The sequence below is a fragment of the Erythranthe guttata genome, chromosome 8 (assembly GCF_056151865.1).
Source record: "Erythranthe guttata isolate IM_541 chromosome 8, IM_541, whole genome shotgun sequence".
Taxonomy (NCBI): Eukaryota; Viridiplantae; Streptophyta; class Magnoliopsida; order Lamiales; family Phrymaceae; genus Erythranthe; species Erythranthe guttata.
In genome coordinates, this window is record NC_142540.1 from 24,996,215 (window position 1) to 25,020,904 (window position 24,690).

The 24,690-nt window shown below is 31.6% G+C and overlaps 5 protein-coding genes and 1 long non-coding RNA gene across 6 annotated transcripts; 3 read left to right on the forward strand and 3 right to left on the reverse strand.

Annotated features, from left to right (window-relative positions):
- Positions 1 to 335: 335 nt before the first annotated feature.
- Positions 336 to 2,907, reverse strand: LOC105965033 (Polynucleotidyl transferase, ribonuclease H-like superfamily protein). Its single transcript, XM_012989544.2, has 6 exons — positions 2,238 to 2,907; positions 2,093 to 2,139; positions 1,234 to 1,297; positions 990 to 1,070; positions 777 to 896; positions 336 to 687 (listed from the first exon to the last, which is right to left on the reverse strand). Exons 1-6 carry the CDS (start codon positions 2,682 to 2,684, stop codon positions 616 to 618), a joined length of 831 nt encoding a protein of 276 aa, XP_012844998.2. The 5' UTR covers positions 2,685 to 2,907; the 3' UTR covers positions 336 to 615.
- Positions 2,908 to 3,956: 1,049 nt separating this feature from the next.
- Positions 3,957 to 7,744, reverse strand: LOC105965191 (bifunctional aspartate aminotransferase and glutamate/aspartate-prephenate aminotransferase). The gene is made up of 10 exons (XM_012989717.2): positions 7,332 to 7,744; positions 6,856 to 7,093; positions 6,652 to 6,745; positions 6,460 to 6,563; positions 6,004 to 6,252; positions 5,784 to 5,897; positions 5,577 to 5,660; positions 4,857 to 5,027; positions 4,641 to 4,754; positions 3,957 to 4,308 (listed from the first exon to the last, which is right to left on the reverse strand). Exons 1-10 carry the CDS (start codon positions 7,466 to 7,468, stop codon positions 4,168 to 4,170), a joined length of 1,446 nt encoding a protein of 481 aa, XP_012845171.2. The 5' UTR covers positions 7,469 to 7,744; the 3' UTR covers positions 3,957 to 4,167.
- A 1,716-nt stretch (positions 7,745 to 9,460) lies between these two features.
- On the reverse strand, positions 9,461 to 10,960 carry LOC105965192 (Tetratricopeptide repeat (TPR)-like superfamily protein). The gene has a single exon (XM_012989718.2). It carries the CDS (start codon positions 10,860 to 10,862, stop codon positions 9,714 to 9,716), a length of 1,149 nt encoding a protein of 382 aa, XP_012845172.2. The 5' UTR covers positions 10,863 to 10,960; the 3' UTR covers positions 9,461 to 9,713.
- Positions 10,961 to 19,312: 8,352 nt separating this feature from the next.
- On the forward strand, positions 19,313 to 20,297 carry LOC148768902 (agamous-like MADS-box protein AGL104). Its single transcript, XM_088821158.1, has 4 exons — positions 19,313 to 19,713; positions 19,843 to 19,896; positions 20,027 to 20,045; positions 20,220 to 20,297. Exons 1-4 carry the CDS (start codon positions 19,532 to 19,534, stop codon positions 20,295 to 20,297), a joined length of 333 nt encoding a protein of 110 aa, XP_088677284.1. The 5' UTR covers positions 19,313 to 19,531.
- Positions 20,298 to 22,295: 1,998 nt separating this feature from the next.
- On the forward strand, positions 22,296 to 22,753 carry LOC148768903 (uncharacterized). The gene is made up of 3 exons (XR_016032940.1): positions 22,296 to 22,359; positions 22,481 to 22,580; positions 22,701 to 22,753. It is a non-coding gene; the product is annotated as an uncharacterized LOC148768903 (long non-coding RNA).
- Positions 22,754 to 22,852: 99 nt separating this feature from the next.
- LOC148768904 (uncharacterized) lies at positions 22,853 to 24,610 on the forward strand. The gene is made up of 6 exons (XM_088821378.1): positions 22,853 to 22,983; positions 23,138 to 23,348; positions 23,447 to 23,542; positions 23,648 to 23,712; positions 23,839 to 24,094; positions 24,222 to 24,610. The coding sequence occupies exons 1-6, from the start codon at positions 22,853 to 22,855 to the stop codon at positions 24,336 to 24,338; spliced, it is 876 nt and encodes a 291-aa protein (XP_088677504.1). The 3' UTR covers positions 24,339 to 24,610.
- The last annotated feature ends 80 nt before the right edge of the window (positions 24,611 to 24,690 follow it).

Sequence of the window (24,690 nt, forward strand, 5' to 3'; positions counted from 1 at the left end):
ATATAGTTATAATAGTTTACTTGTTACGACAATAATATGTTGTAAATATAATTCTTGTGTAGACACGAGGACCCAATACAAAATATGGAATAGTACTATTTTCAAATGACAATATTTTTTTTTGTTTTTGTTTTAAGTGGAAGGGCAGTTACTCGTTTCCCAATTCTCCTCTACTACAAGGGACGAAGATTGGGTATATGGATTAGATCGAAATTAGCAGTTTTGGACTATCATTATTTTTAATTTATTTTTAATTTGAAAACCTAATTCTAATTGTATACCAAATAAACAACCAATTTCTTGTCACCACCAATTGAAAAGACTACAAAGGAGGAAAAGCCAAACAAATAAATTCAAAAGCCATCTTAAATTACACAATATATTAAATGAATTAATTAAATCAATGAAAATGAATGGGAAGCTACGAAATAAGAAAATATATAACTATATATAAATTATATACATTGTTATCTAGCTATATATCTTCTTTTTAAGCCTCTGCCACATAGCTAAATGAAGCAGCCAAATTTCGGAATATCTCGAGCTTTTGCTTTTTCTAATGAAACGGTTCGATTTCGAGCCTCGATTTTATTTCCCTTCGACGACTTCTTTTTATCATCGAATAAGTGACCGAGTATGCTTCAACAAATCGCCGTTGCAAATTACATTTTTCACCCTAGCTGTCATCTGTTCACATTACAGATCAATAATTACTTAATTACTTATTAAAAACTCTAAACAAATGATTAATAAAAAATTGGTATATACAAACAAACCTTTCCAAGACTTTCTTTAGCATAAGGGACTGCCCTCTGATTTGCTGCAGAAGTCGAAGGAGGCGATTTTCGGCTCGTCGTTTCTTCCCGGCATATCGATTTCCCTCTATTTTCCGATTGCTGCAAATATATTTCAAATTCTTGTTTCAAGTCCAAAAAAAAAAAAAAAAAAAGAAGATTGTACACGTGGCAGCCATTAATTGGTGCTCTTACCAATAAGCTTCTGCTTCTTGTTGTAACATTGGGAATGCTTTGCCATTTTCCATTCATTGCATTTGGAGGAAGGCTTGATTCCTAGATATTAAATCAAGGCCAAATTTGTAATTAATGATCTTATTACAGCAATTAGTTAGGAAAATAAAATCATATTAGAATTATGTTTTTTTTTTCTCCAATTAAATGATTATTTTCAAGAAAATATATATAATGAAATAAAAAGACGAATTTCCGACGGTACCAAAAATAACACGGTGGCACAATGCTTCAACACTTCTAAGTTCATTCTAACATCCTCCAAGCTCCTTCAAAAATCATCATAAAAACATGTCAGCATATTCTTCTAGAGGTGGAAATCGGAACATAATTTCCGATTTTCGCCGAATCTGATCTGAAAATTTCCAATTTCGGAACAATATATTTCATTCCGAATTTTTCAATTACCGATTTTTCCGAGTTCTTTTGGAAAGGAAGTTTTTTTGGAAAGGAATTGGAATATATATTATATATTTTTCTAATTAAGTTCAATATCAGTATATAATTTTGGAAAATTACTGTTTTCATCCCCACGTTCGCAAAAAAACACTTTTGGTCCCTTATTTATAAAAAAATCAACACTTTTGTTCATTTTCGTCAAATTTTCCGGTAAAACTAACGGAATCAAGCATGTGCCCATCACTGCCTCAACTAACGAACTAACGGTAAATTAACGGAAATGATTAAAAGTATTAAATTATTGGAACATGAGGGACCAAATGTGTTTTTTGTGAACATAAGGGACCAAATGTGAAATTGGTGCAAACTTAAGGGATGAAAAATGTAATTTTTCCATATAATTTCTCTATATTTAAGTTCAATCAAAAAAAAAATTCTGAATTCCGCAGATTTCGATTCAAAAATTTCCGATTATGGAAAATGTTTTTTCTTTCCGATTTTTATTGAAACGGCATTGGAATTATAAGTTTTAAACTTCCGAAAAGAAAATTGGAATTTTTCGAAAGTGTTGATTCCTATACAATCCGGTCCGATTTTTCCACCCATAAATTCATAAATCACTATTATTTTTTCCAATAATTATTGATCATCATGTTCATTCATACCTGTGCTTCTGCTGGCCAAGCCCAAAATACGACGCCAACGTCGCCATCTTTACGAAGAAAAATAAACAAAATTAGAAAAAAAACAAAATCGAAAATCAACATTTGCAAAAAACTACGTCGTATGAATGCATGCATCGACACAAACCTTCATATTCCCCGCTCTCCTGCCGAATTTCTCAGTAAGAACTCCCAAAGAATCAATAATCCCGATCGGAACCGGAGCCGGCATTTTGATGTCAGCAAACGATTCCCTAATCCGAACACAATCGAATCTCTGAATATTGTGCCCTGCCCATATTCTTCCATCAAGAATCTTGAATATCCTGTCGGCTACTTCCCGGAAAAGCGGCGCCTCCGCCACCGCCGGCCGGGTTATTCCGTCGGTCCGGCCAGATTTCAGGCCCACCGCCGATAAGTCCCCGGGCCTGATGAGGGTGCAGAAGCTTTCCAGCTCCTCGAGTTTCCGCGGGCAGACAACAATCGCGCCGAATTCGAGGACGTGGAATCTTTGCCCGGTCTTGTTGGGCACCGTTGTTTCTAAATCGAAGAACACGATTTCAGCTGGGACATTCGTCGAACACGTAGCAGACATCCTTTTTTTTTTTTGGTGCTGGTTTAATTTAATTTGTTTGTATGATTTTTGTTTGTGGGAAGAAGGAGGGGGGTTTATTATAAATGAAGAATTGATTTGGCTGCATGAAGTGTGACACAAAGAATATTCTTGATGAACAATGGAGATTGATTGTATTGTAATTCAAGTTAGGTTTTGGTTTACGTGTTTGTACAAACTTGTCCTTAGCTTCTTGATGAGGGCCTAGTCCTAGGTTCACAGAAATCCATTTTGTAAGGAAATATGAATAGAAAGAATCTTCTCAAGAAGATTCCAACACTCTTATCTTTTTTTTTTTATGTAATAAAATTATTTGAATTTTGTCGGTTTCGATCTGAACATTTTGCCAGTTTCGGTTTAAGTCATAGTTTCGCTGATTTGAATTGGAATTGGAATTGGAATTTATATAAGATTCAGATTTCCGCAACAAATTCTAAAAACTTAAAAAGAATCTGAAATTACCTCACAATACTAATATTGTTATTTATTTTTATATTATATGTGAATAAAAAATGATATTTTTTTATTTCCACCATTTTCGATCGGAAAAATTCTAATTTTGGAACAATATTTTTCATTTCAAAATTTGATTTTCGCTTTTACAAAATTAGTTTATTACTTTCGAAAACTATTTTTTTGGCCAAAAACACTAATTTTAATTCAATCCGTTTGATTCCCACCCTAGTGAAATGATTCATGAAACAATTTTATACTAGAAAAAATATATACTATCATATGATGCAAGTTTTTTAACGGACATAATATATTTTCTGTGAATTTAAACGGTCAAATACCTGTCAAGGAGGTATTTTCGTAATTATGCAAATATGAAGGGGACTTTTGTAACTAGGTTTTACCTCAGGGTTTTTTTTTCATAATTTTCTCTATTATATATTCAATTAATAATAAGTATGGCTTGTTAATTAAATTAACTTGAACTAAATACTATTAAGACTTGATTCTTGTGTTCCTTGTAGTGTTGTCTAATGCTAATGAAACGAAATATGTCATCACAATATTGTGGTATATATATGAATTCAAGAAAAAAGAGAGGGTAAATTACAAAAACGCCCTTGAACATAGATCAATTACGAAAAACTCTCCCACCTATTAGTAATTACGACATAATAGGTGGGTCAGCGTAAGGCAGAAACAAACATTGAGGGGATTTTGGTAATCACTAATAGGTGGGGGAGTTTTTCATAATTTAGCCTAAAAGTGTAGGGGCGTTTCTTAATTTACCCACAAAATGAATTGTTCATGAAATTCCATAATTCAAATTCTCTCAACGCAAGTAATTTTATTTTTATTTTTCGACATAACACAGATCAAACACAGCCATTGCATTTGGCTATATATGTTACATAGTTTACAACACAAGCTAATTTAAAACAAAACAAACAAAAAAAAAAACGTAATTTATTCGACAAATTCTGCAGATGTAATAAATTTACGAGACTAAAAACTAAGCAAGAACCGCAGGCTTGAGGGATAAGAGTGCCCCTTTGATTTTTTCTACAGCAGACTTCAAAGTGGCCAATGATGCTGCGTACGATATTCTGATGCATGTATCGTCTCCAAATGCATCTCCCGGAACAAGGGCAACCTGCGTAAATTTGTCACCAATAACAATAAATATCACACGTTTTTTCGCTTGTAATAATAAAACTCTGTCACAATAACGATGAACTGAAAAAATCGGAAGTCTTTTTGCACAATTAGTCCTCTAAAATTATGAACTAAATAAAACAAAAAAGAAAAATAAAATCTTTCTTTGTTGGGGGTGAATTTTTTTAGCAATTTGATATAACACAAAGGTGCTAAATGCAATAAACTCGTACACTTAATATCGGGGGAGCTACGTGTAAATGTATCATTTAACTTGTAACCAATGGAAATCTTTTTTTTTTTTTTTTCGGTAAAACAAGCTGTTCTTACTTGAGCCTCGTCGAGTAAATACCGGCAGAGGGACTCGGAACCGTCGATTACACCAAAGCCGTCAACTTTTGAGCCGTAGTAAGAACTGAAATCAAGAAAAAGATAGAAAGCTCCCTGCAAATAAAATGCCAAAAAAAAATTCCGATATCAGCCTAATTAAATAGGTTTTAGCAAATACTTTATAAGTAAAACAAAATAAATTAAACAAATCCTTGCCTGAGGCTCGGAAATCTTGACACCATCCAATTCGCCGAAGCTTTTAACAAGAAAATCTCGTCTCTCACGAAAAGCTTTAACCATAACCGAGACCGCTTCTCCACCAGCATATCCCAACCCTAAAGCAGCAACACCACCTTTCTGAGATATACTGCTTGCTCCTGAAGTCGTCTGTACCGAAAAAAAAAAAAAAAAAAATTGGAACTTGTTTATTTATGAAGAAATAACTAATTACATATTTGTTTTTTTTTTTTTCTTTATTACATCATAGGTTTATGTAAAATGTATAAAGAATTTCAACTGTGATTCCTTTTTTCCGAATACATTATAACGGACCTCCATATGCAATTTAGCGTCTGCGTGTTCTTTTATTTCAAGAATCAAATTTATTCGGGTACATATTTCAAAAACTATTTAAAATTGGCCACACATTTCAGATTTGAAGTAAGCGCATGCACAAACAAAAAATTATGAATTCGGAATAATTGACCTTATAAATAATTGCGTCATTGTGCACAAATATATGGTCTGGAGGCATATTAACAATTAAATATTTAATGAACATATATGAACGAATATCGAAGAAGAGGATGAATCCAATTAAAAAAATGAATTGTAAAATCCCTTTTCTTTTAACTGGAACAAATGTTTGAACACTTCTATTCGTCTATTTATCCACAAAAATAAATTAGAAAACGAGCACTAGATTAGTACACGCACCTGACTTTGGATCTTCCCACATGCAGCAACAAAGTGTTTCGGTCCAGCAATATACCCAAGTCTCCAACCGGTCATCGCAAAAGCCTGATCAAGTTACACGTAAAACATTCTTTCAGCTTAAGAAAATAAAAAAATAAAAAAAAATCGGATTATCGTGGACTAATTATTCTTTTGGGGGAAAAAAATAAAAATCAAGTCTTTTCTCACCTTTGAGAAGCCATTTACAGTCAAAGTTCTATCCCACATGCCCGGCAAAGACGCAAAGCTCGTGTGAGTCGCCGGCGCATAAATTATATGTTCGTAAATTTCATCAGACATCACCTGCGAAAAAGAAAAAAAAAAGTTTTTTTTTTTTTTGAGAACTAGAAAAATATAACTATATATTCTTGATATATATATATATATAGGTGGAGATTTAAGAGCTTACTAGAAGCCTAGGGTGCCTTGCGACAATCTCAGCAATTTCTTCGAGCAATTTACGAGGATAAACGGACCCCGTTGGGTTCGAAGGAGAGCACAGAATCAACAGCCTTGACTTTTCGGTCAACTTCGACTCGAGAACTTTTGGGTCTAAAAGAAAATTATCGGATATGCTCGTGGGAATAATTACAGGGGTCGCATCGGCTAATCTTGCCATTTCTGGGTAGCTCACCCAAAACGGAGCTGGAATTATCACCTGCAAAAGCAAAATCGGTCGGGATTATATTATCCTAGAGTTCAAGATTTGTGATTATACAATCCTTGTCTCATTAACATTTGGTTCTTAAACGGAGCCGATAAAAACCCGACTGTACGGATAAATATATTTACTCAAAACAATTACTAATTCGACATGTGAAAAAACAAACCCGACGACTTAATAAAAGTTCAAAAAAAGTATCACCTCGTCTCCGGGTGAGCAAACTGCGAGAACTGCCTGAACGATACTTTGTTTCGCCCCGTTACTCACCAGAATCTGATCGGGCGTGTAAGATATTCCGTTTTCCTCTAATTATTTAAAAAAAATTATAATAAATTAATGAATATTTTTTTTGTTCTTTAAGCAATATAACGCAACAAGTGTCGTAAAATTCACCTTTTAGCTTGTGACAAATAGCCGAACGGAGTTCCAACGTGCCTGCATTAGGGGTATACCTCGTATATCCTTCACGTATCGCATTAGCTCCAGCCTAAATCAAAACGATAAAGTACGAGTTAATATAATTCGCAACTATTTTCGATGGATTCAACGAAATAAATAAAAAAATAAAGATTCGATTTTTGAGCAATCAAGAATTACCTCGGCAATTGCTGCGGGTGTATCGAAATCAGGCTCTCCAGCTGCCAATCGAATAACGGGCACACCGGCTTGCACGAGTGCAGTAGCCTGGTCAGTAATAGCCACCGTTTTCGAAGGCTTGACTGAGTTGACTCGTGGGCTCAGTGAGATATCAACCTCCATTGCTCCCGAGTTGACCTCTGCTCTTACAACTGCACCAACTCTCTGCAAATGGAGTTGTCTTGCTGCAGACAACGATCTGTACAGAAAACAAAAACACAAATGAACTCCGATTCATAATCACTCAGCAATTTTTACTTCCAATTCAAATTCTACATTACAAAAATTCAAAATTGCTAAAATTGCCGCAAAACCCATTAATCTAACATCGCGAATTTGCAAAAAATAACAGCCGATTTCACCCAATTCGAAAAATTAGAGAAAGCCCATTTGAAAAAAAAGGGGGGGGGGGGGGGGGGGGAATTAAAGGATCTTACTTGATAGAAACAGGCTCCAATTGAGAGGAGAAAGAGAGTGATGTAATAGAACTCTGTGAATTAGATTGATGTTGAAGATGAGTAATCTTTGCAGAAATTGATTTGGGCTGGATTGAATACGAGGTCGCCGCTGCCATTTTTTTTTCCGACAGAGAGTTTGGTGGGATTGAGAAGAGTAATGATTCTTGAAATTGGATTTGAATGTGAAAAAATAGGAAGAAATTGTTTTTAAAAAAAGGGTTTGGTGGGAAGAAAGAGTTGAAGAGGTGGCTGAGGTTGTTGGTATATTAGGTAAGGGTTGGTGGATCAATGCATTTTCAGACAAATTTCACCATGTTTAAAAAAACAAAGAAAAAAAAAAGAAGGAAAAAAAAGAAAAGAAATCTATAATTGAAAATGATTACCCCCTACCATTGGTTTGATGATAATTAGGGGATGGGAATTGCAATAAACTTTTGGTTTCTGCCGATTCGGATATAAAAAATTTCGATTTTGGAACAGTGGTTTCATTCCGGATTTCGAAGGTCCGATTTCCAAAATTTGCATTTCGTTACTTGGAATTGAAATATATAAATGAATCTATAATTTTCAAATTCCGAAACTTAGATGGTGTTTGCCTAAGCTTATCTTTTTTAAAAGCTGACAAGCTGTGTCAGCTCTTACGTCTGATAAGATGTTTTTAGAGTTGTTTCTAGAGTTGATAAGTTTTTACATCTTATTTTTAAGATTAATTTTTCGAGTGTTTAGATAATGAGCTAATTTCATATTTATCCTCATTATAATATCTTAAATAAAAATGTGGGGTAGAGATACTCTTTTAAAAAGATCTTATTTGTTCTCTAAGTGCTTATTTAAAAAAAAAAATTCTTAAAAAATTACCAAACACTATGGAAAAACTTATAAGTTCTAAAACATCTAATAAGTTCCTTTTAATATCTTATAAGTTTAGCCAAAGACCTCTTAGTAGTATTACTGATTAGGTATCTTAACTTAAAGGTGAACATAAAAACAAAATTTTGAATTCCAAATTCCGGTCCCATGTTTTTTTTTTTTAAAACAAAATTTTTAGTTCTAAATTTCTTCTGATCATTTTTTTTACTTTTACTTTTGATTTTCAATTTCTTTTTAAAACGAGATTTTTCATCCGGTATGTCTGATTTCCACCCCCGACATGACAGTAATGTAGTATTGTTCTCGACGAGAAAGATATCGGCTATGTTTTGTAAGGTTTAAAATATAAAAATATTTAAGTAATAAGAACAATATTGTGTTATGTTTGGCGCGTCGACGCCCTGACAATCCAGTTAGTTCGATTCTCCCTACCAATATTTTCAAGATCGAACTCGTCTGATTTACAAACTATTACATGAGAATAAAATTTACCCACTACACATCTACAGCTGAATTCCTTTGTAAAATATATATATATATATATATATATATATATATATATATATATATATATATATATATATATATATATATATATATATATATATATATATATGTGTATATATATATATATATATATATACAAACGAATAATATGTTGAACCCGCAATGTATAATTCGTAAGCGATATTACAGGCATCGATATATACAAAGTTCGATAATGGTCTGAACATATCCTGCACACAATGATACCTCAGTTCAATCGATTTATCATACTATGACTTTTGAAACGTATTCGCAAACGATTCTTCTAAGCACGTTGTGACAAGAAACTTAAAACTTCCATAAAAAGTACGAACAATAGTTCCCCCGTCTGCGCTTCACAGAATATTCCATTTCTGAACTACACGTAAGTCACATATTGAATGCAGCAAAAACGACTATCCAAAGACGAGGGGCATTATCGAGTTTATTTCTTTTTACTGTATGCTAAAGTTACGCTTCATCTCAACAACTTTACGTTGTTTAACCCTGATCGGGTATATCCAGAAAACTCAATACAATATAGTGGTAATACCAAAACTCGATACATTAGTTTCTTCAACAAAAGTCGTATGTAAAGGAGCACGAACGCCATCGTTGATAACATAGGACACAAATGCAAATTTGATAAAAAAAAAAAAAATTGAAGTTAATATAACATAAGCATCGAAACCAAACGGAGATTGAACCACAAGTTTGTCTCGGAGAAGATTTTCCACAACATAAATAATCCTTTACATTGTATGCTGTCGTATCATATCTTACGAAAAAACATTCGACAACTAAATTGACAACTAAATTGTACTTTTTCTCGGCAAAAACACCGACCAATCCCGTTATCGAAACAGAACAACGAAACAACAAACAAATCACGAATAATTCGACCTCAAAGACTCCATTTTTTTTTTCCTCACAACAAGAAAGAATGGCTGAAAGAACATTCGTACCTCAAATCCTCGTACACGAAGTGTCGAAATCGTCCGGCGCCACCCTGGCAATCCAAGTACTAAGCGTCTTCTTCACATCGGCATGGTTCACATACGCCAGCTCGTACATACTGCACAAATTCACCACAAGGGTCTCGTTCAACGCCATTGTAGGAACCCTCTCCAAAGCGTTCTCCAAAACCTTAATCGAATCTGACAAATCCCTCAAGTACATCAGACAAATCGCTTTATTATTAATCGCGACAACATCCGACCCATCTCTATCTATACACTCCTCGTACTCTCGTACGGCCGACACGTAATCCTTCGCCACCAAGAACATCAACGCCTTGTTCCTACTCACAAGATTCTTCAACCCCACATCATCTTTGCTATTCTCACTACCCACAATCGATTTCTCCACCGCCTCGAAATTACGCCTCGCCCCGTCGAGATCGCCGTACTGCATTTCGACGTAGCCCAATTTCGACAGGAGCAAAGGGTCGTCGTTTTTGGCGATTTCGGCTTTCAGCAGAGACAAGCACACCTTGAATTCCTTATGGCTCAAATGGTGGCTTACGATCGTGTTCACTACGAAAGAATCGCGCTTTTTCCAGAGTGTTCGCGAGGTTTCGCCGATCGATTCTTGATTTTGCGACAGCCTTTTGCTGCGGATGAAATGTAGGAGGGAGTAGAGGCGATCGAGGGATAATTGACGGTCGCCTAGGGTAAAGGGTAAGTGGGCGTGCAACCAACGCAGGGCGAAAGGGATCATGGATCCGGGTTTTCGGGTCGGGTAATGATCCGGGTACGATTCGTATAGGTACTGATCGGATTCGAGATCTTCGTCTAGGGTTTGGGCCTCGGATTGGGCGTCGGAGTAGCGGCGGAGCTTGACGAGGGAGAGGAGGTTGAAGGTGAGGTAGATGAGGTGCTCGTGCGGTTTGGTGAGGAGGGAGAGTGAGCGGGAACGCGCCACCTTGTCGAGGATGGTTTGCCACGCGCCGCGGCAGGCGAGGTCCTGCAGGGTGGAGAGTTCGTGGCAGTGGGAGTTTAGAGACGCGTACGGGCTCGAGAGTGGGTCGTCGTCCACCATATCGGCGGCGGCGGTGGTGGTGGAGATCGGCGAAGAGTTTTCTGGTGGTGGTGGTGGTGATTCAGGCATATCCATGGCGGAGGCAGGCTATCGTACGCCGTCGGTCAAAAAATACAGAATACAAATGAAATGTTGACTCAAATTCTGCCTATTGATATTGGGCTTTCTTCAATTGTTTTTTCTTTTCTTTTGGGCCTTTAATTGGAAGGCCGAATTACGAAAACTAGCCTCATGTTTGGGTAATTACAGTCACTCCCTTAACTATGTATTATTTTACGAAATACCCCTCCAGAGGTAAATTTAGGGACGTTAAATCGGTAAATCCGAACCAAAATTTCGGTACGCCAACATTTCATACTGTTTACCAAACTTAATTTACGATTTAGTTCGGTAAATAACCGAATTACATAAATTTTATGTACAAATATTAGGTAAATTACACCTACACCTGTTAAGTGTATATTTTTACACTTTATCGTACCTTTTTATTTGAGCTTTTGGTGTGTTTTAATGATAATTGGTGCTTAAAAAGTTGATTTATTGTATTTTAGGTACAAATTGAAGAATTGGAAAAGTATGGGGTAAAATTTGTAATTTTGGAGAAAATATGGGCCAAAAGTGAAAAAACCAAAATATGAAGATTTAAAGCTCGGACGGTCGTCCGAGTTTTAGTTCAAATTATGGGACGGCCTTCCGAGACCACGTGGCAGTGCAGTAAAGGGATTTTAATTGCACAAAGAAACTGCCTTCTTTCCCCAAGTTTTTCACCATATATAAAATCAAGCCAAGCACACAATTGGGGATCTCCTTACGCAATTTCAAGAGCAACAAAGCAATAACGAAGACGAAGAATTCGAAGACTCCAAGCATAGATTTATCGTTTATGATTAATTTTATTTGCGTTTTTCCTTCAATCATGAGTAGCTAATTTTCTTATTTCTAGGATTTTATGCAAGTTTTAATTCCGAATTATTTCTTCTACTTGTTTTATTAAGTGCATGAACTTGATCATCTTATTTGCTTTTATGTTATTGTTAATCACATGAATCGGAAGATCGGATTAATAATTAGAACAGTGGTAGAAGAGCCTTTGTGGTATTAACATAGGAATATAGTTAATTTCTTAGGTAGCCATTATTGAGATTTGGCTAAATGTTGTGTTCTAAAATTAATTGCATAGGAATATAGTAATTGAATCTAGAGTATTAGAATCGTAATACACGCGGAAGCGGTTATGATTATTTTAGCATCTCATGTTAATAATCCAGGTTAATTGCTTGCACAATTGAAGGAATTGAGGGAGTAATAATCACATAGGGGGAAGAATAAAATCCTAGACTTGTTTACTGTGATTAATCATTCGTTTTTAATTGCTTTCGTGCTCTTGTCTTTTTAATTTGCTTTTTAATTTATTTTAATGGGGTAATCACAAAAAAAACAATGGGACATTCAATTTTTTGGTCTTTCAAATAAATCCACCCCATTCAAACTTATTTGCAAATAAGGAAAATCCTTTTATATATACCAAAATTACCCTCAATTCATTGAAACCCAATTCAACTCCAATTTCATGATTTACACCCCAATTTAGCCCAATTTCATCAATTAACCAATTTTAACCCTAATTTCAATTTTGACCCCAATTTTAACCCTAATTCTTATCAATTCCACCCATTATGCTCTAACTTCTTAAATATTACACATTGACCCCGGATTTAAACAAATACATCACATTAACCCCCAAAACTTTTTTTTTTTCAGAAAATAAATTTTTTTTCTGAAATATTTTTTTTCCGGCCAGATTCCGGCGTTGACTTTTTTTTTTTTTTTTGAATTTTTGTTTTCCTGAAATTTTTTTCCGGCCGGTCAACGGCCGTTGACCGCTGGGTTTCCGGCGTTGACTTTTTTTTTTTTTTTTTAATAATTTTGTTTTTTCTTAAAAAAAATATTTTAATTAATTTTACTGTCTTGGCTGCTAAATTACTGTCTCCGGCAGCTATTTAACTGTCGGAGACAGTAATTTAACTGTTAATTGACTGTTTTTTTTTTTTTTTCTTCAAAAATATTTTAATTAATATTACTGTATTCGTTGCTAAATTACTGTCTCCAGCAGTTATTTAACTCTCGGAGACAGTAATTTAACTGTTAATTGACTTTTTTTTCCTTAAAAAAATTATTTTTAATTAATATTACTGTATTCGTTGCTAAATTACTGTCTCCAGCAGTTATTTAACTGTCGGAGACAGTAATTTAACTGTTAATTGACTTTTTTATTCTTAAAAAAAATATTTTTAATTAATATTACTGTATTCGTTGCTAAAAAACTGTCTCCAGCAGTTATTTAACTGTCGGAGACAGTAATTTAACTGTTAATTGACTTTTTTATTTTTAAAAAAAATATTTTTAATTAATATTACTGTATTCGTTGCTAAATTACTGTCTCCAGCAGTTATTTAACTGTCGGAAACAGTAATTTAACTGTTAATTGACTTTTTTTTTTTAATTTTTTTCCTTACAAAAAAATTTATTTTAATTATATTTACATTCTTGGATGTTAAATTACTGTCTCCAACAGTAATTTAACTGTCTTAGACAATAATATTAATAATATTACTGTTCGGAAAAATAATATTCATAATATTACTGTCCCAAACAGTAATATTACTGTCTGAGACAGTAATTTAGTAGTCAAGACAGTAATATTAATTAAAATATTTTTTTTCTAAGAAAAAACAATTTAAAAAAAAAAAAAAAAAAAAGTCAACGCCGGAGACCGGCGGTCAACGGTGGTTGACCGCCGGAAAAAAAATTTCAAAAAATAAAAAAAAAAAAGTCAACGCCGGAATCTGGCCGGAAAAAAAACATTTCAGAAAAAAAAATATTTTCTGAAAAAAAAAAAACTTTTGGGGGTTAATGTGATATATTTGTTTAAATCCGGGGTCAATGTGTAATATTAAGAAAGTTAGAGCATAATGGGTGGAATTGTTAAGAATTATATTATTGAGGGTATTTTAGAGTAAAGACATGGGGATGGGCTTAATTGAGAGACTGTTTTTTTTTGTGGACTAAAATGCATTTAAGTCCCATGTGATGGGCCTTTTTGCCATTTGCCTTATTTTAATTTAGTTGATTCTCTCTAAAGTCGACTGTGTAGGGTGGGCTTGATAATAATTGGTAGAATTTACCGTATAGGATTAAATAATTAAATATTCCCTGTGGGTTCGATATCCGGACTTAATTGTCCACTATATTACTTGATACGTTCACTTGCGTGTAGGTATTACCACCAACAACACCCCTAAGGTACGCTAAAATAATTTTAAGGTCCCTATGGTATAGGTAATTACAATCACCCCTTGAAACATCGTTAGAAACTGTAACAGGATAATACATTAGATACGTGATTCCGATAGATTTCTAACGAACTATTAGTTTCGGTAGAGACAACATCGAGCTAGGTGGTGACGTGGCTTTCCCAATATTTCTTGAATCACCCATAATTTTATGTTGTCTCCACCACTTTCTTAAACTAATAGTCTCTTAGAATTTTATTGCAATAATGTATCCAATGCATTATCCGTTAGAGTTTCTACCAATGTTCAGGGGGTGATTGTAATTATCAATACCATAGGAACCTTAAAGTTATTTCAGCATATCTCAGGGGTGTAGGTGTGATTTACCCAAAATTTTAAAAGAAGGGGCTAGCTGTAATTATTCAAACAATATGGGATTTTTCGTAATTTGACCATAGTTTAGGGGAATGTCCGTAATTTTCCCTAATTGTAATAAATAGTTTAAAAGGCAATATTTTTATTGAAATTGTAAGTTATGGTACGTTTTTACTTTAACATAAATAAAAATTAATTATGACCAGATTGCAAATTTTGGGATCTTAAATTTTTTTAATTTGCCTCAAATCAAACTATGTTTAAAATATTAGAGCTAATTGTAATTTTTTGAAAACTTTTAATTAAAAATTAAAACACTAGTTTAACATCTTTAAACAACCTTGGAGAGCTGGAGAAGTAAATTAGATGATACATGGCATGCCATTCACATTACGATAAGCGTGATAGCTGCGACCATCCGATTTATCGCATTGTCCCGACATTCCGTCCACTTTTTGCCCGTTTCCAAATGTTCTTCGCCTCAAAACAATTTTGTTACGGCAACGAAAACGAAGAGGGTTGTTCCCGTTCCGTTCTGACCGTTCCGACGAGCCATGTTTGTAACTTTAATAGCTATTTTATTATTATATAATGTCTATGCATCCTAGATAATTGGAGATTGAAAAAAAAAAAAACGGGCGTGTGCAATTTGTGTGTGTTATATGATGGAGGAATTAAATAAGAAAAATAATTGGGAAATGAGATGAAATTAGGGTTTTTTACCACTAAAATTTATCAATTGGGATTTTCTTAGAAAGCTTTGTTTAGAAAATGAGAATTGAAACTAGGATTTTTCAATAGACTTGTTTGATAATAAATTTATTTTATATTTAGTTGGTACATATTAAACTTTTTTAGGTTGAATTTATTTATTTATATTACTAATTTAAAAAATATATATATATATATATATATATATATATATATATATATATATATATATATATATATATATATATATATATATATATATATATATATATATATATATATATATATATATATATATATATTAGCTAGATTATATATTGATAATATATAATGAAGTGATTAAATATTAAATATTCACCGCGTACAAAAATATTGTAAACTTTACGTCTGTATAAAACAGGGTAAACAACATAAAACCCCACTGTGTTAAAAATCTGCGCCAAATCCCTCTGTGTTTTTTTTGTCTTGCGTAAAACCCCCTTGTGTTTTATTTTACTTTGTAGGAAATCCCCTTTTCCGTTAAAAGTTAACACCGTTAACTATAGATTGGGTTTTATGCAAATTTTTTGTAACATAGGTGGATTTTATGCATATTCTCTACAATACAAGGGGATTTTATGCAAAAAGTAATTTATTTGTTTAAATTTCATATTATTTTCTTAAATTAAATTGAACACATTTATTCAATTACAGTATCAAAAATAAAAATTTTATAAAAAAAATCAATTTTTATATGATATAATTTATTAATGTATGAATTTTGATGTTTTAAATTGTGGGGCAATTTGTTATAGGTCCCTCTATATTATAATTTATGTGTGTAGATCCAAGTAAAAATTTCCATGTTTTAATAAATTAATAATATTTATTGTGCCCAAAATACCCTTAGTTTAATTCAAATCAAATGCTAAAAAATCTCTCTATCAAAACAAATTCCCAAAAATCTCTCTTCCAAATATTAACTACAAATATTAAATTAATTCATATAAAAATATACAATTTATTTTACTAACTCATACTTTAAAAACACTACCGATGACTCCGGGACTTCCCGCGACGCTTATGACTCTGTGACTCTGTGAACTGCAAATACCAAACTAAAAATTAGACTTTGTGTTATAGAATTGCAAACAACTAAATACCTATGATTTTGTCAAATACAAACAACAAACTGATAAAAAAAAATTCAGAATATGCAATATTAAATTGCAAACAAAAAATTAACTATGACTTCATCAAATGCAAACAACAAACCGGAAAAAAAATCATCATCATTAAAAACACCAACAAAAAAATTGTTTATGAAACACGTTGCAAATAGCAAAAACATTAAACAAAGTGTTTGTAAAATATAACTTAAGACATACCTTGCAAATTGTAAACCAGAGGAATCGAATCTCAACACCAAACGCAATTCTTCAAACAACAAACGAAGTGAAACCAACCTTCAAACGAAAATTGCTAACAACAAACGATGGGAAGGTTCTACATACGGGAGACACAATGCGAATTTGGCTAGAATTTTGGACTTCTGAATTTTTTTTAAGAAAAGGGGAGGGGATGTTTGTTGTCCTCTTTAATTCTTTCATTAAGAAATCATCTCACATCCCTGTTTTTCTCATTCTTTATAATATTTCTTCATAAAAAAATAAAGAAACAGAAGAAGAAGAAGGAAAAAAAAAACAGAGACGAAGAACGAGAGAGAGAGAGAGAGAGAGAGAGAGAGAGAGAGAGAGAGAGAGAGAGAAAGAGAGAGAGAGAGAGGCGTGAGATTAGATACAGAGAAAGATAGATGAGTGATTAAATATAGGGTGAGAGATACGTGAGATTGAAGAGATAATAAATCAGATTTGTTTTCTTATTAATTGAGGGTGTTTATGTCTATATATACTAATTATTTTATTTTATTTATATTATATTTTGAGGTCAAAGGACTTATGTCTATATTCATCTAGCAATTAGGATCTCTACATATATAAGTTCAAAATAAGGGGTGTCTAGCAAATTTCCCCTTAAATTATATAGTTATTTTATGAGAAATTATTATATATGTTTATAATTTATTATTGATTAATTATATGTGAAAAGAACATAAATAATTTGAAAATTCGTTCCAACTTCAATCTCGAGTAATATTTTCTTAGTTTTCATATTTTAAATTAATAGATATATTCGACATAATTTAAGAAAATAATTTGAAGTTTAAATGAATAAATTAATTTGCATAGACCCCCTTGTTTTGCAAAATTATGCACCAAATCCCCATATGTTACAAAAAAATTGCATAACACCCCCTCTATAGTTAACGGCATTAAGTTTTAACGAAAAAAGGGATTTCGTGTAAAGTATAATAAAACACAAGGGGGTTTACGCAAGAAAAAAAACACAAGGGATTTGGCGCAGGTTTTCCTTAACACATGGAGATTTTATACAATTTACCCGTATAAAACATGAATACTTGTCGTTTTTCTTGCATATTATCTCTATTTTGCATAAGCAAAATTTGTGGCAAATAGCCATTAAAATAAAAACACATTTTATTTTTATTTCTAGTAATTTTTAAAATCATTATAACTTTTCGTACGATCGGAAATTCAGATTCCGATACAGCAAATCGAACTCTTTAGAATATCAAGTTCGATCTATTAGAATTAGTTTATTTCTTTTTGGTCATAATTTTCTTATTTTTCTAGTTTATTTCCATGTTAATAGGACTTCACAATTTTTATTACGATTATGTTTTTTTTAATGTTCACCAAACAATATGGTATTGTGAACATCTGAAAATTGATAGTGAACTTCCGACAATTGCTCGTAATTAGTAGTGAACTTCTAAAACTTGCTCAAAATTCGAATCGAACTTTTGAAAACTATAAATTCACTTCCGAAAAATGGCAATGAACTTTCAAAATATTGACAGTGCACTTCTGACATTAACCTTCGAGTACATGTTTCCCCCCACACTATTTATACGTCTTTACGATCACACCTTGTAGTATTTACAGTTTGCCCCCCATAGATCCCGATAGACTTCTAACTAACAAAAAATGCGGGGTATAAGGTAAGACGAGCTAGGGACACTCGAGGCACTTTTACTAAATTACCCTGATTAAGTTTTAACTTCTACAAATTAAAAGCATCACTCGATTCAAAAGCACAAGTATTTCTTCCAAATAAAACCCAATGTTTGAATATGGCATTTATCTAGTGAAATACAAATCAATCGAACCAATTAATAAAACAATAAGATTTTCTTATCTAATGATCCATATTTGAATTTTTGTTTGTATTATACTTTTAATTTAATTTAAGTGAATAAATATTTACATCAAAAAAATTGAAATTTTACCAAATAAAAAAATGTTAACTAAATTGTAAACAACGGAGCACGTCGAATTTTACACTATGTTTGGTCCGTGAAAGGCTAATATAGAAATAAAAGGCTACGAGATTTTTTTTTTAAATAACTCCCTTTAATAGTGCTTCGAGTTTTAATTTTATACGGATTTTGTCGTGCGTCCGACCCTTTTTTCTCATTGAAAATCGAGATCGAAACGTGCATTATAATTACTCATTTAATATTCCTATATTTTTCAACTTTATTGTAAGAAAAAATTATAAATACAAAAAATAAAATAAAAATAAAAAATCATATGTGAACAAATTAATTATGAAGATAAACATTATAAAAAAAATTAATTATAAGAGAGTCTATCCCAATATCTACAACAATTATTATGGGCTTATCCCTATTACAATTTGACCTAAGCCATTGCTATTGTATTGATCCCCCTTTTTCAATTTGTGAAAAAGGAATTCAAATAATTTCTTCCAATTTTATGAAAATGTTTAATGCAATAAAAAAAATAAAACAAGTGTCACAAATAAAATAATAATTACTTTCTATCCATGCAACTACAGAATCAGCTACACTGGATTTGCAAAACTGCCTTCATAATTGCTCAAGGTCCCGTTTGGCAATACCGAAAATCGAACAAAGTTTCGTTCTTTAGTATTGCCAATTTCTTCAAAGTTTACAAACTTTAACCAAACATGGCGCAAGAAGTGTTGATTTGATTCCTTGACTTACGAGCACACATGGCAACGAAATTTATTGCTTTCGCTTAACGTTTATTGAAAACTCGGATTCTCAATAAGCTAGTAATCAATGTAGGGGCTCATTTGTGGTGTACAAGTGTTCGAAGAAGAAAAACAATTACCAATAATCTTGGTGATTTCGCATTAATTGTATTCGAGTCGTAATATTTTTTTAGGGTTATAAATAGAGTCGTTTGGTTAGACCTATAGCCCGTGTATTTGCAATTTTTCGACATCCACAAAGAAAAATCGAGAAAGAGAATTAAGATGGGTCGGAAAATTGACATGAAAAAAATCGAGGATGTTACTAAATGTCAAGTGACATTCTCAAAGAGGCGTAGTAGTCTAATGAAAAAGGCTAATGAAATAGCCGTTTGTTGTGACATAGATGTTGCGTTTGTCGCATTTTCGCCTTCTGGCCGAGTTAGCAAATTTTCCAACCAAAAAAGGTTCGTTTTTTTAGTTTAATTTTTTTTTTAAATAAAAATAAAAAATTAAAATTAAAATCTACATATATATCTTTAATTTTTTCTTTTAAATAATTTAAAGATCTTTTTTTAATTTCATGACTTTCACAGGATCGAAGATGTGCTTCATCGCTATGTCAACCTACCGGCGGAGAGTAGATTGAAGTAATCTTGATTCTTGAATTTATTCTTTAATTTATTTTTTTAAATTATTGAAGTAGTAATAATATTGTGTTTATTTTTATTTGTTTGTGATTTTGACTTTTCTTTTGTTGTGGTTGCATGGGAGATGCAGTCATATAAGCAATGTTCAGGTATGTTTTACTATGCAAGATTTCTTGTAATAACATAATTTGATACAAGATTACTTTTATTTCACATATACATAAAAAAAAAAAATCACTTCCATCAGCATATAGATCAAGGTTAATATATATATATTAATGTATGAAAATTGACTTATTTCATGTCGTGTTATTTTCATGAAGAGCAAAATCGATAAGCTGCGACATCTCGATCACATTAAGAGCGACACCAACAAGCTACAATATCTGGACAAGCAGTAAGTACTCTCTCTCTCTCTCTCTCTCTCTCTCTCTCTCTCTCTCTCTCTCTCTCTCTCTCTCTCTCTCTCTCTCTCTCTCTCTCTCTCTCTCTCTCTCTCTCTCTCTCTCTCTCTCTCTCTCTCTCTCTCTCTCTCTCTCTCTCTCTCTCTCTCTCTCTCTCTCTCTCTCTCTCTCTCTCTCTCTCTCTCTCTCTCTCTCTCTCTCTCTCTCTCTCTCTCTGTGTGTGTATATATGTATATATGTATATATGTGTGTTATTACATTCAAATTTGCATGTGATCTACTGTGTTTCATTTCACTTGGAAAAAATTAGTTAGAGCATGGATCTATATATCAACATAGGTATGTTATGATATATAACAAATGTGTCGAATATGGTTTCGTTTTCATTACAAAATTTAAGGAATTCGCATATATCTTTGACATGTTAAAGAAAAACTCGGCGCTTTTAATAGAAAATCCACTTCGATATCTCCGAATACGCCAAAATATCTCTTTTTATACGTAGGGTATTATTTATGCATTAAATATAAACCAAAAATATTATGAAGTTTATAGATTCTGCAAGAGTTCATATCGATCACCATTAATATAGTTATTGAATATCATGTTGTTCTTGTTTGTTTTATAATGTAGGAATGATATATATGTAATTTATTTTATGTACCAAATGTCAAGATCCCAATATTTCATACTCAAAAACCCATAAATTATTATTTTTTATTTTTTTATTTTGGCCAAATAATTTTTTTATTTCATTAAATACTTTTTGAAGAAATTAAATTGAAATCCAATTTGATACCTAAAATTGTTCATTCTTCAAACCCTATCATCATTTTTTTGTTATAATTAATTTCAAATCGCACTAATATATTTGAAGGTTAAGTTTTGTTACGTAGTTTATCATACTTTGGAAATTGTTTCGAGTATATCTATATCATTCATTTTTTGTCGTTAGTTGTCGTATTTACAAGATCAGTAAAAAAATAGGATCATTCATTCATTTTTTGTCGATTAGTTGTCGTTGTTTTTGTCGTATTTTCAAGATCGGTAAAATGTGTGGATTATTCGTTCAATTTTGTCGATTAGTTGTCGTTTTTGTCGTATTTTCAAGATTGGTAAAATGTGAGGATTAGACGTTCATTTTTGTCGATTAGTTGTCGCTGTTTTGTCGTATTTTCAAGATCGGAAAAAAATTGAGGATTATTATTATTATTATTATTATTATTATTATTATTATTATTATTATTATTATTATTATTATTATTATTATTATTATTATTATTATTATTATTATTATTATTATTATATTTTCACAAAAGAACTTCTTCATTTATTACTTAGATATGTTAAAAAACAAAAGCACATATCATATATTAATTACTTGAAATCCTTTGTACCTAATCTGCAGCTTTTTCACAAATTTCTGGATATTGTTCTAAAATCCTTGCTTTCTACTTCTTTATCTTCATGAAGATATTTTTTAATTATTTTTTTTTTCTCGAATGTATTTTTTTTTTTGGAAATTCAAATCATGTTACAAATTGGAGAAATTCAAATCATGAAGATCTTATTTAATATGTTAGGTGTCTCGATGCAATCCCTTTTCTCATACAGGTTTTAGGTCATCTTTTTTTACTAAGTCGGAAAATTCTTTTGTTATTTGATTTTTTTTGTACTAAATTATTCGAGTCTTGATTCTTATATTTTGATGTGTAATAAAATGTCGTATTAATTTTATCCGATTGTAATAACTTGTTTTTTTTTTTTTTGGTGCATATCGAATTAATTCTACTATTATGCTTGGATTTTTGGAAACGTGTTCACTATAGAATTGAGGTAAATATATTTTTCTGTCTAATATCATTAATTTTTTTTTTCTTTCAGAATATATATATATATATATATATATATATATATATATATATATATATATATATATATATATATATATATATTCTATTTCAATTTGGTTAATATTTTTAATCCTGTCCTAACAGAATCTTGAATTGCAAATCAAAAAGGGTAGCCTAGAGTACCAAATTTTAGAAGCAGATCTCCGGTAATTTTAATTTTTTATATATATATTATGAGGTTAATTTAAATGAATTTATATTCCTAATTAAATGATTAAATGTGATTTTTTTTTAATTGTTGAATTTATTTTTCGATTTAATTTATAGGGATTATGAAGTAGACCCAGAACAAGAACCTTCGTTGCACCAATTAACTTGGTGTGAGAGAAACATTAACCATTCTCTGGAAAGAGTCCTAGCCAGAAAAGTTAGTCTCTTTTAAACTTTATTATTTATTTAAAAATTGCAAATAATATAAATATATATATTAATTTTTATTTTCTGAAGTTTCAATTAAAAATTACTAATACTCTTTTTTTTTTTTTAGAGTGAATTGTTCGGTAATCCGCCGATAATTCGTGCTAAACCGAATAATCAAGTAAGAACATATATTTATTGAGAAATTAATTATGCAATTATATTTATATATTATGGTATTAATGTACTAATTGATTTTATTTTTTAAATTAGGTGGATCAAATGGGATTTGTGAATCAAGAAGGTGTTCCTTTTACCTCCAATTTTAACGAAAACGACGTCACTTTAACCGCACAAAACCCGTCTGGCCGCCAGATTCTCATGCAACTTGATCCTTGGATTAGCCCCTACAGGTGAATATTTTGTTTTTAACTATTATTATTATTTTCGTAAAATAAATTATTATTACTTTTATGTAAAAGTAGCGACAAACGCATGCATGCGTAACATTTTTCGACATCTAAAAGATCGGAAATAATTAATGATTTTGATGGTTTATTTATACAGTGCAAGAGTTCGCGAGAGCATATTTCAAGACTTACTCGACCACACAAAAAACACACCGAATATGGATGCGGGCCCGTCGAATTTATCGAACATTCCGATCTCATCGAACATGTGCAACTTTCCGATCGCAAACTCTTCGGTCGTTCTTGATGCAGGCATTATGGGAATATCTGATACTCAGAATATTCCCTTGTCCCAAGTTGCACAACAGGTAACAAATATATTATTATCCACATTATAAATTATAAAATTCCAATTATTTATTTAATTCTAAATATTAAATAAAAAAAATCAATAATTTAATTGCAGCAGCAGCAGCAGCAGCAGCAGCCATTGATGGTTAATCAAACCATGCTCAATTTCCCTGAACAAAATAATCTTAATTCTTGGAACAATTTCTCCTCTGTAAGTATGAGAATTTAATTTTATATATGTATTAATAATTAATATATATTTTATGATTAATTATATAAGGATAATTATTTTAAGAAATCTAAAATTCTTTTGCAGATGATTTTTCCAAACACAATTGACAACTCCATTCATAATAACCTATCCACCATGCAGCCTCCAAGGTGAAGTACTGTCACTAATTTAAATTATTATTTATTTTATTTCATTTCATTATAATTTAATTTATATACTATATGTTTTAATTTAATTTTAATTTTAATTTTAATTTTAATTTTTTTCGTTTATAGATTCACGTCGAACGCAATTGTGACACCTAATGCTGATGGTGTGACAAACCCTCAATATGACAAAATGGAAAATAACTTCCAATATGCGACTTCGAATTTCAACGAAGTCGCAAATGTCGAGGGAGGCGAAATTAACATGGATTATTATGTCAATAATAATATGAATAATAATAATTTTGTTGGGGAGGGAAGTTCTTACATGGTACCAAAGGAAGTTATATCTCAAGATCCTATATTTGATAATCAGCAGCAAGAGGTAAATATTAATTTAATAAATTGCTAAATTTATTTAATCTTATTTCGCGTTATTTGGTCATACAATAATTATTTTTTTTAATTGTGCTAATTTGATTTTATTTATTTTTTGTTATTTTTTTAAATAGGATACTACTGGAGATAATACATTTTGGGCGTCGAAAATTCAGAAGACGAATTTATGGGAGTGGGAGGATTTGCTGCTTGATGAGAATAATTACAACATGGGAGGTTTCTCTAAGTAATTCTTGAGAGTGATTTTTATTTTATTTTTTTTAATAAATCGTTGCGTTTAAAATGCAATTTCCGAGTACTATTTAAATCGAATTTTAGGGCATTTTGGGCCTTTTTTAAGTTTTTTTAATTCCTAGTACTGAAAAACATATATCATAAGAAATACTGCATGCATACAGATTGTAATACATATACATACACAGCATATGCAGCTTTTGTGCAATGCATGTGATATGTGATAGATATACAATCATTTTTATTTATTTATTTTTCTTTTTATTTATTTTTAATTTATTATGTTCATGTGAAATATTTTAGATGTATTTATTTTATCAATTTTCGACGCATGAAGAAATTTAAAAA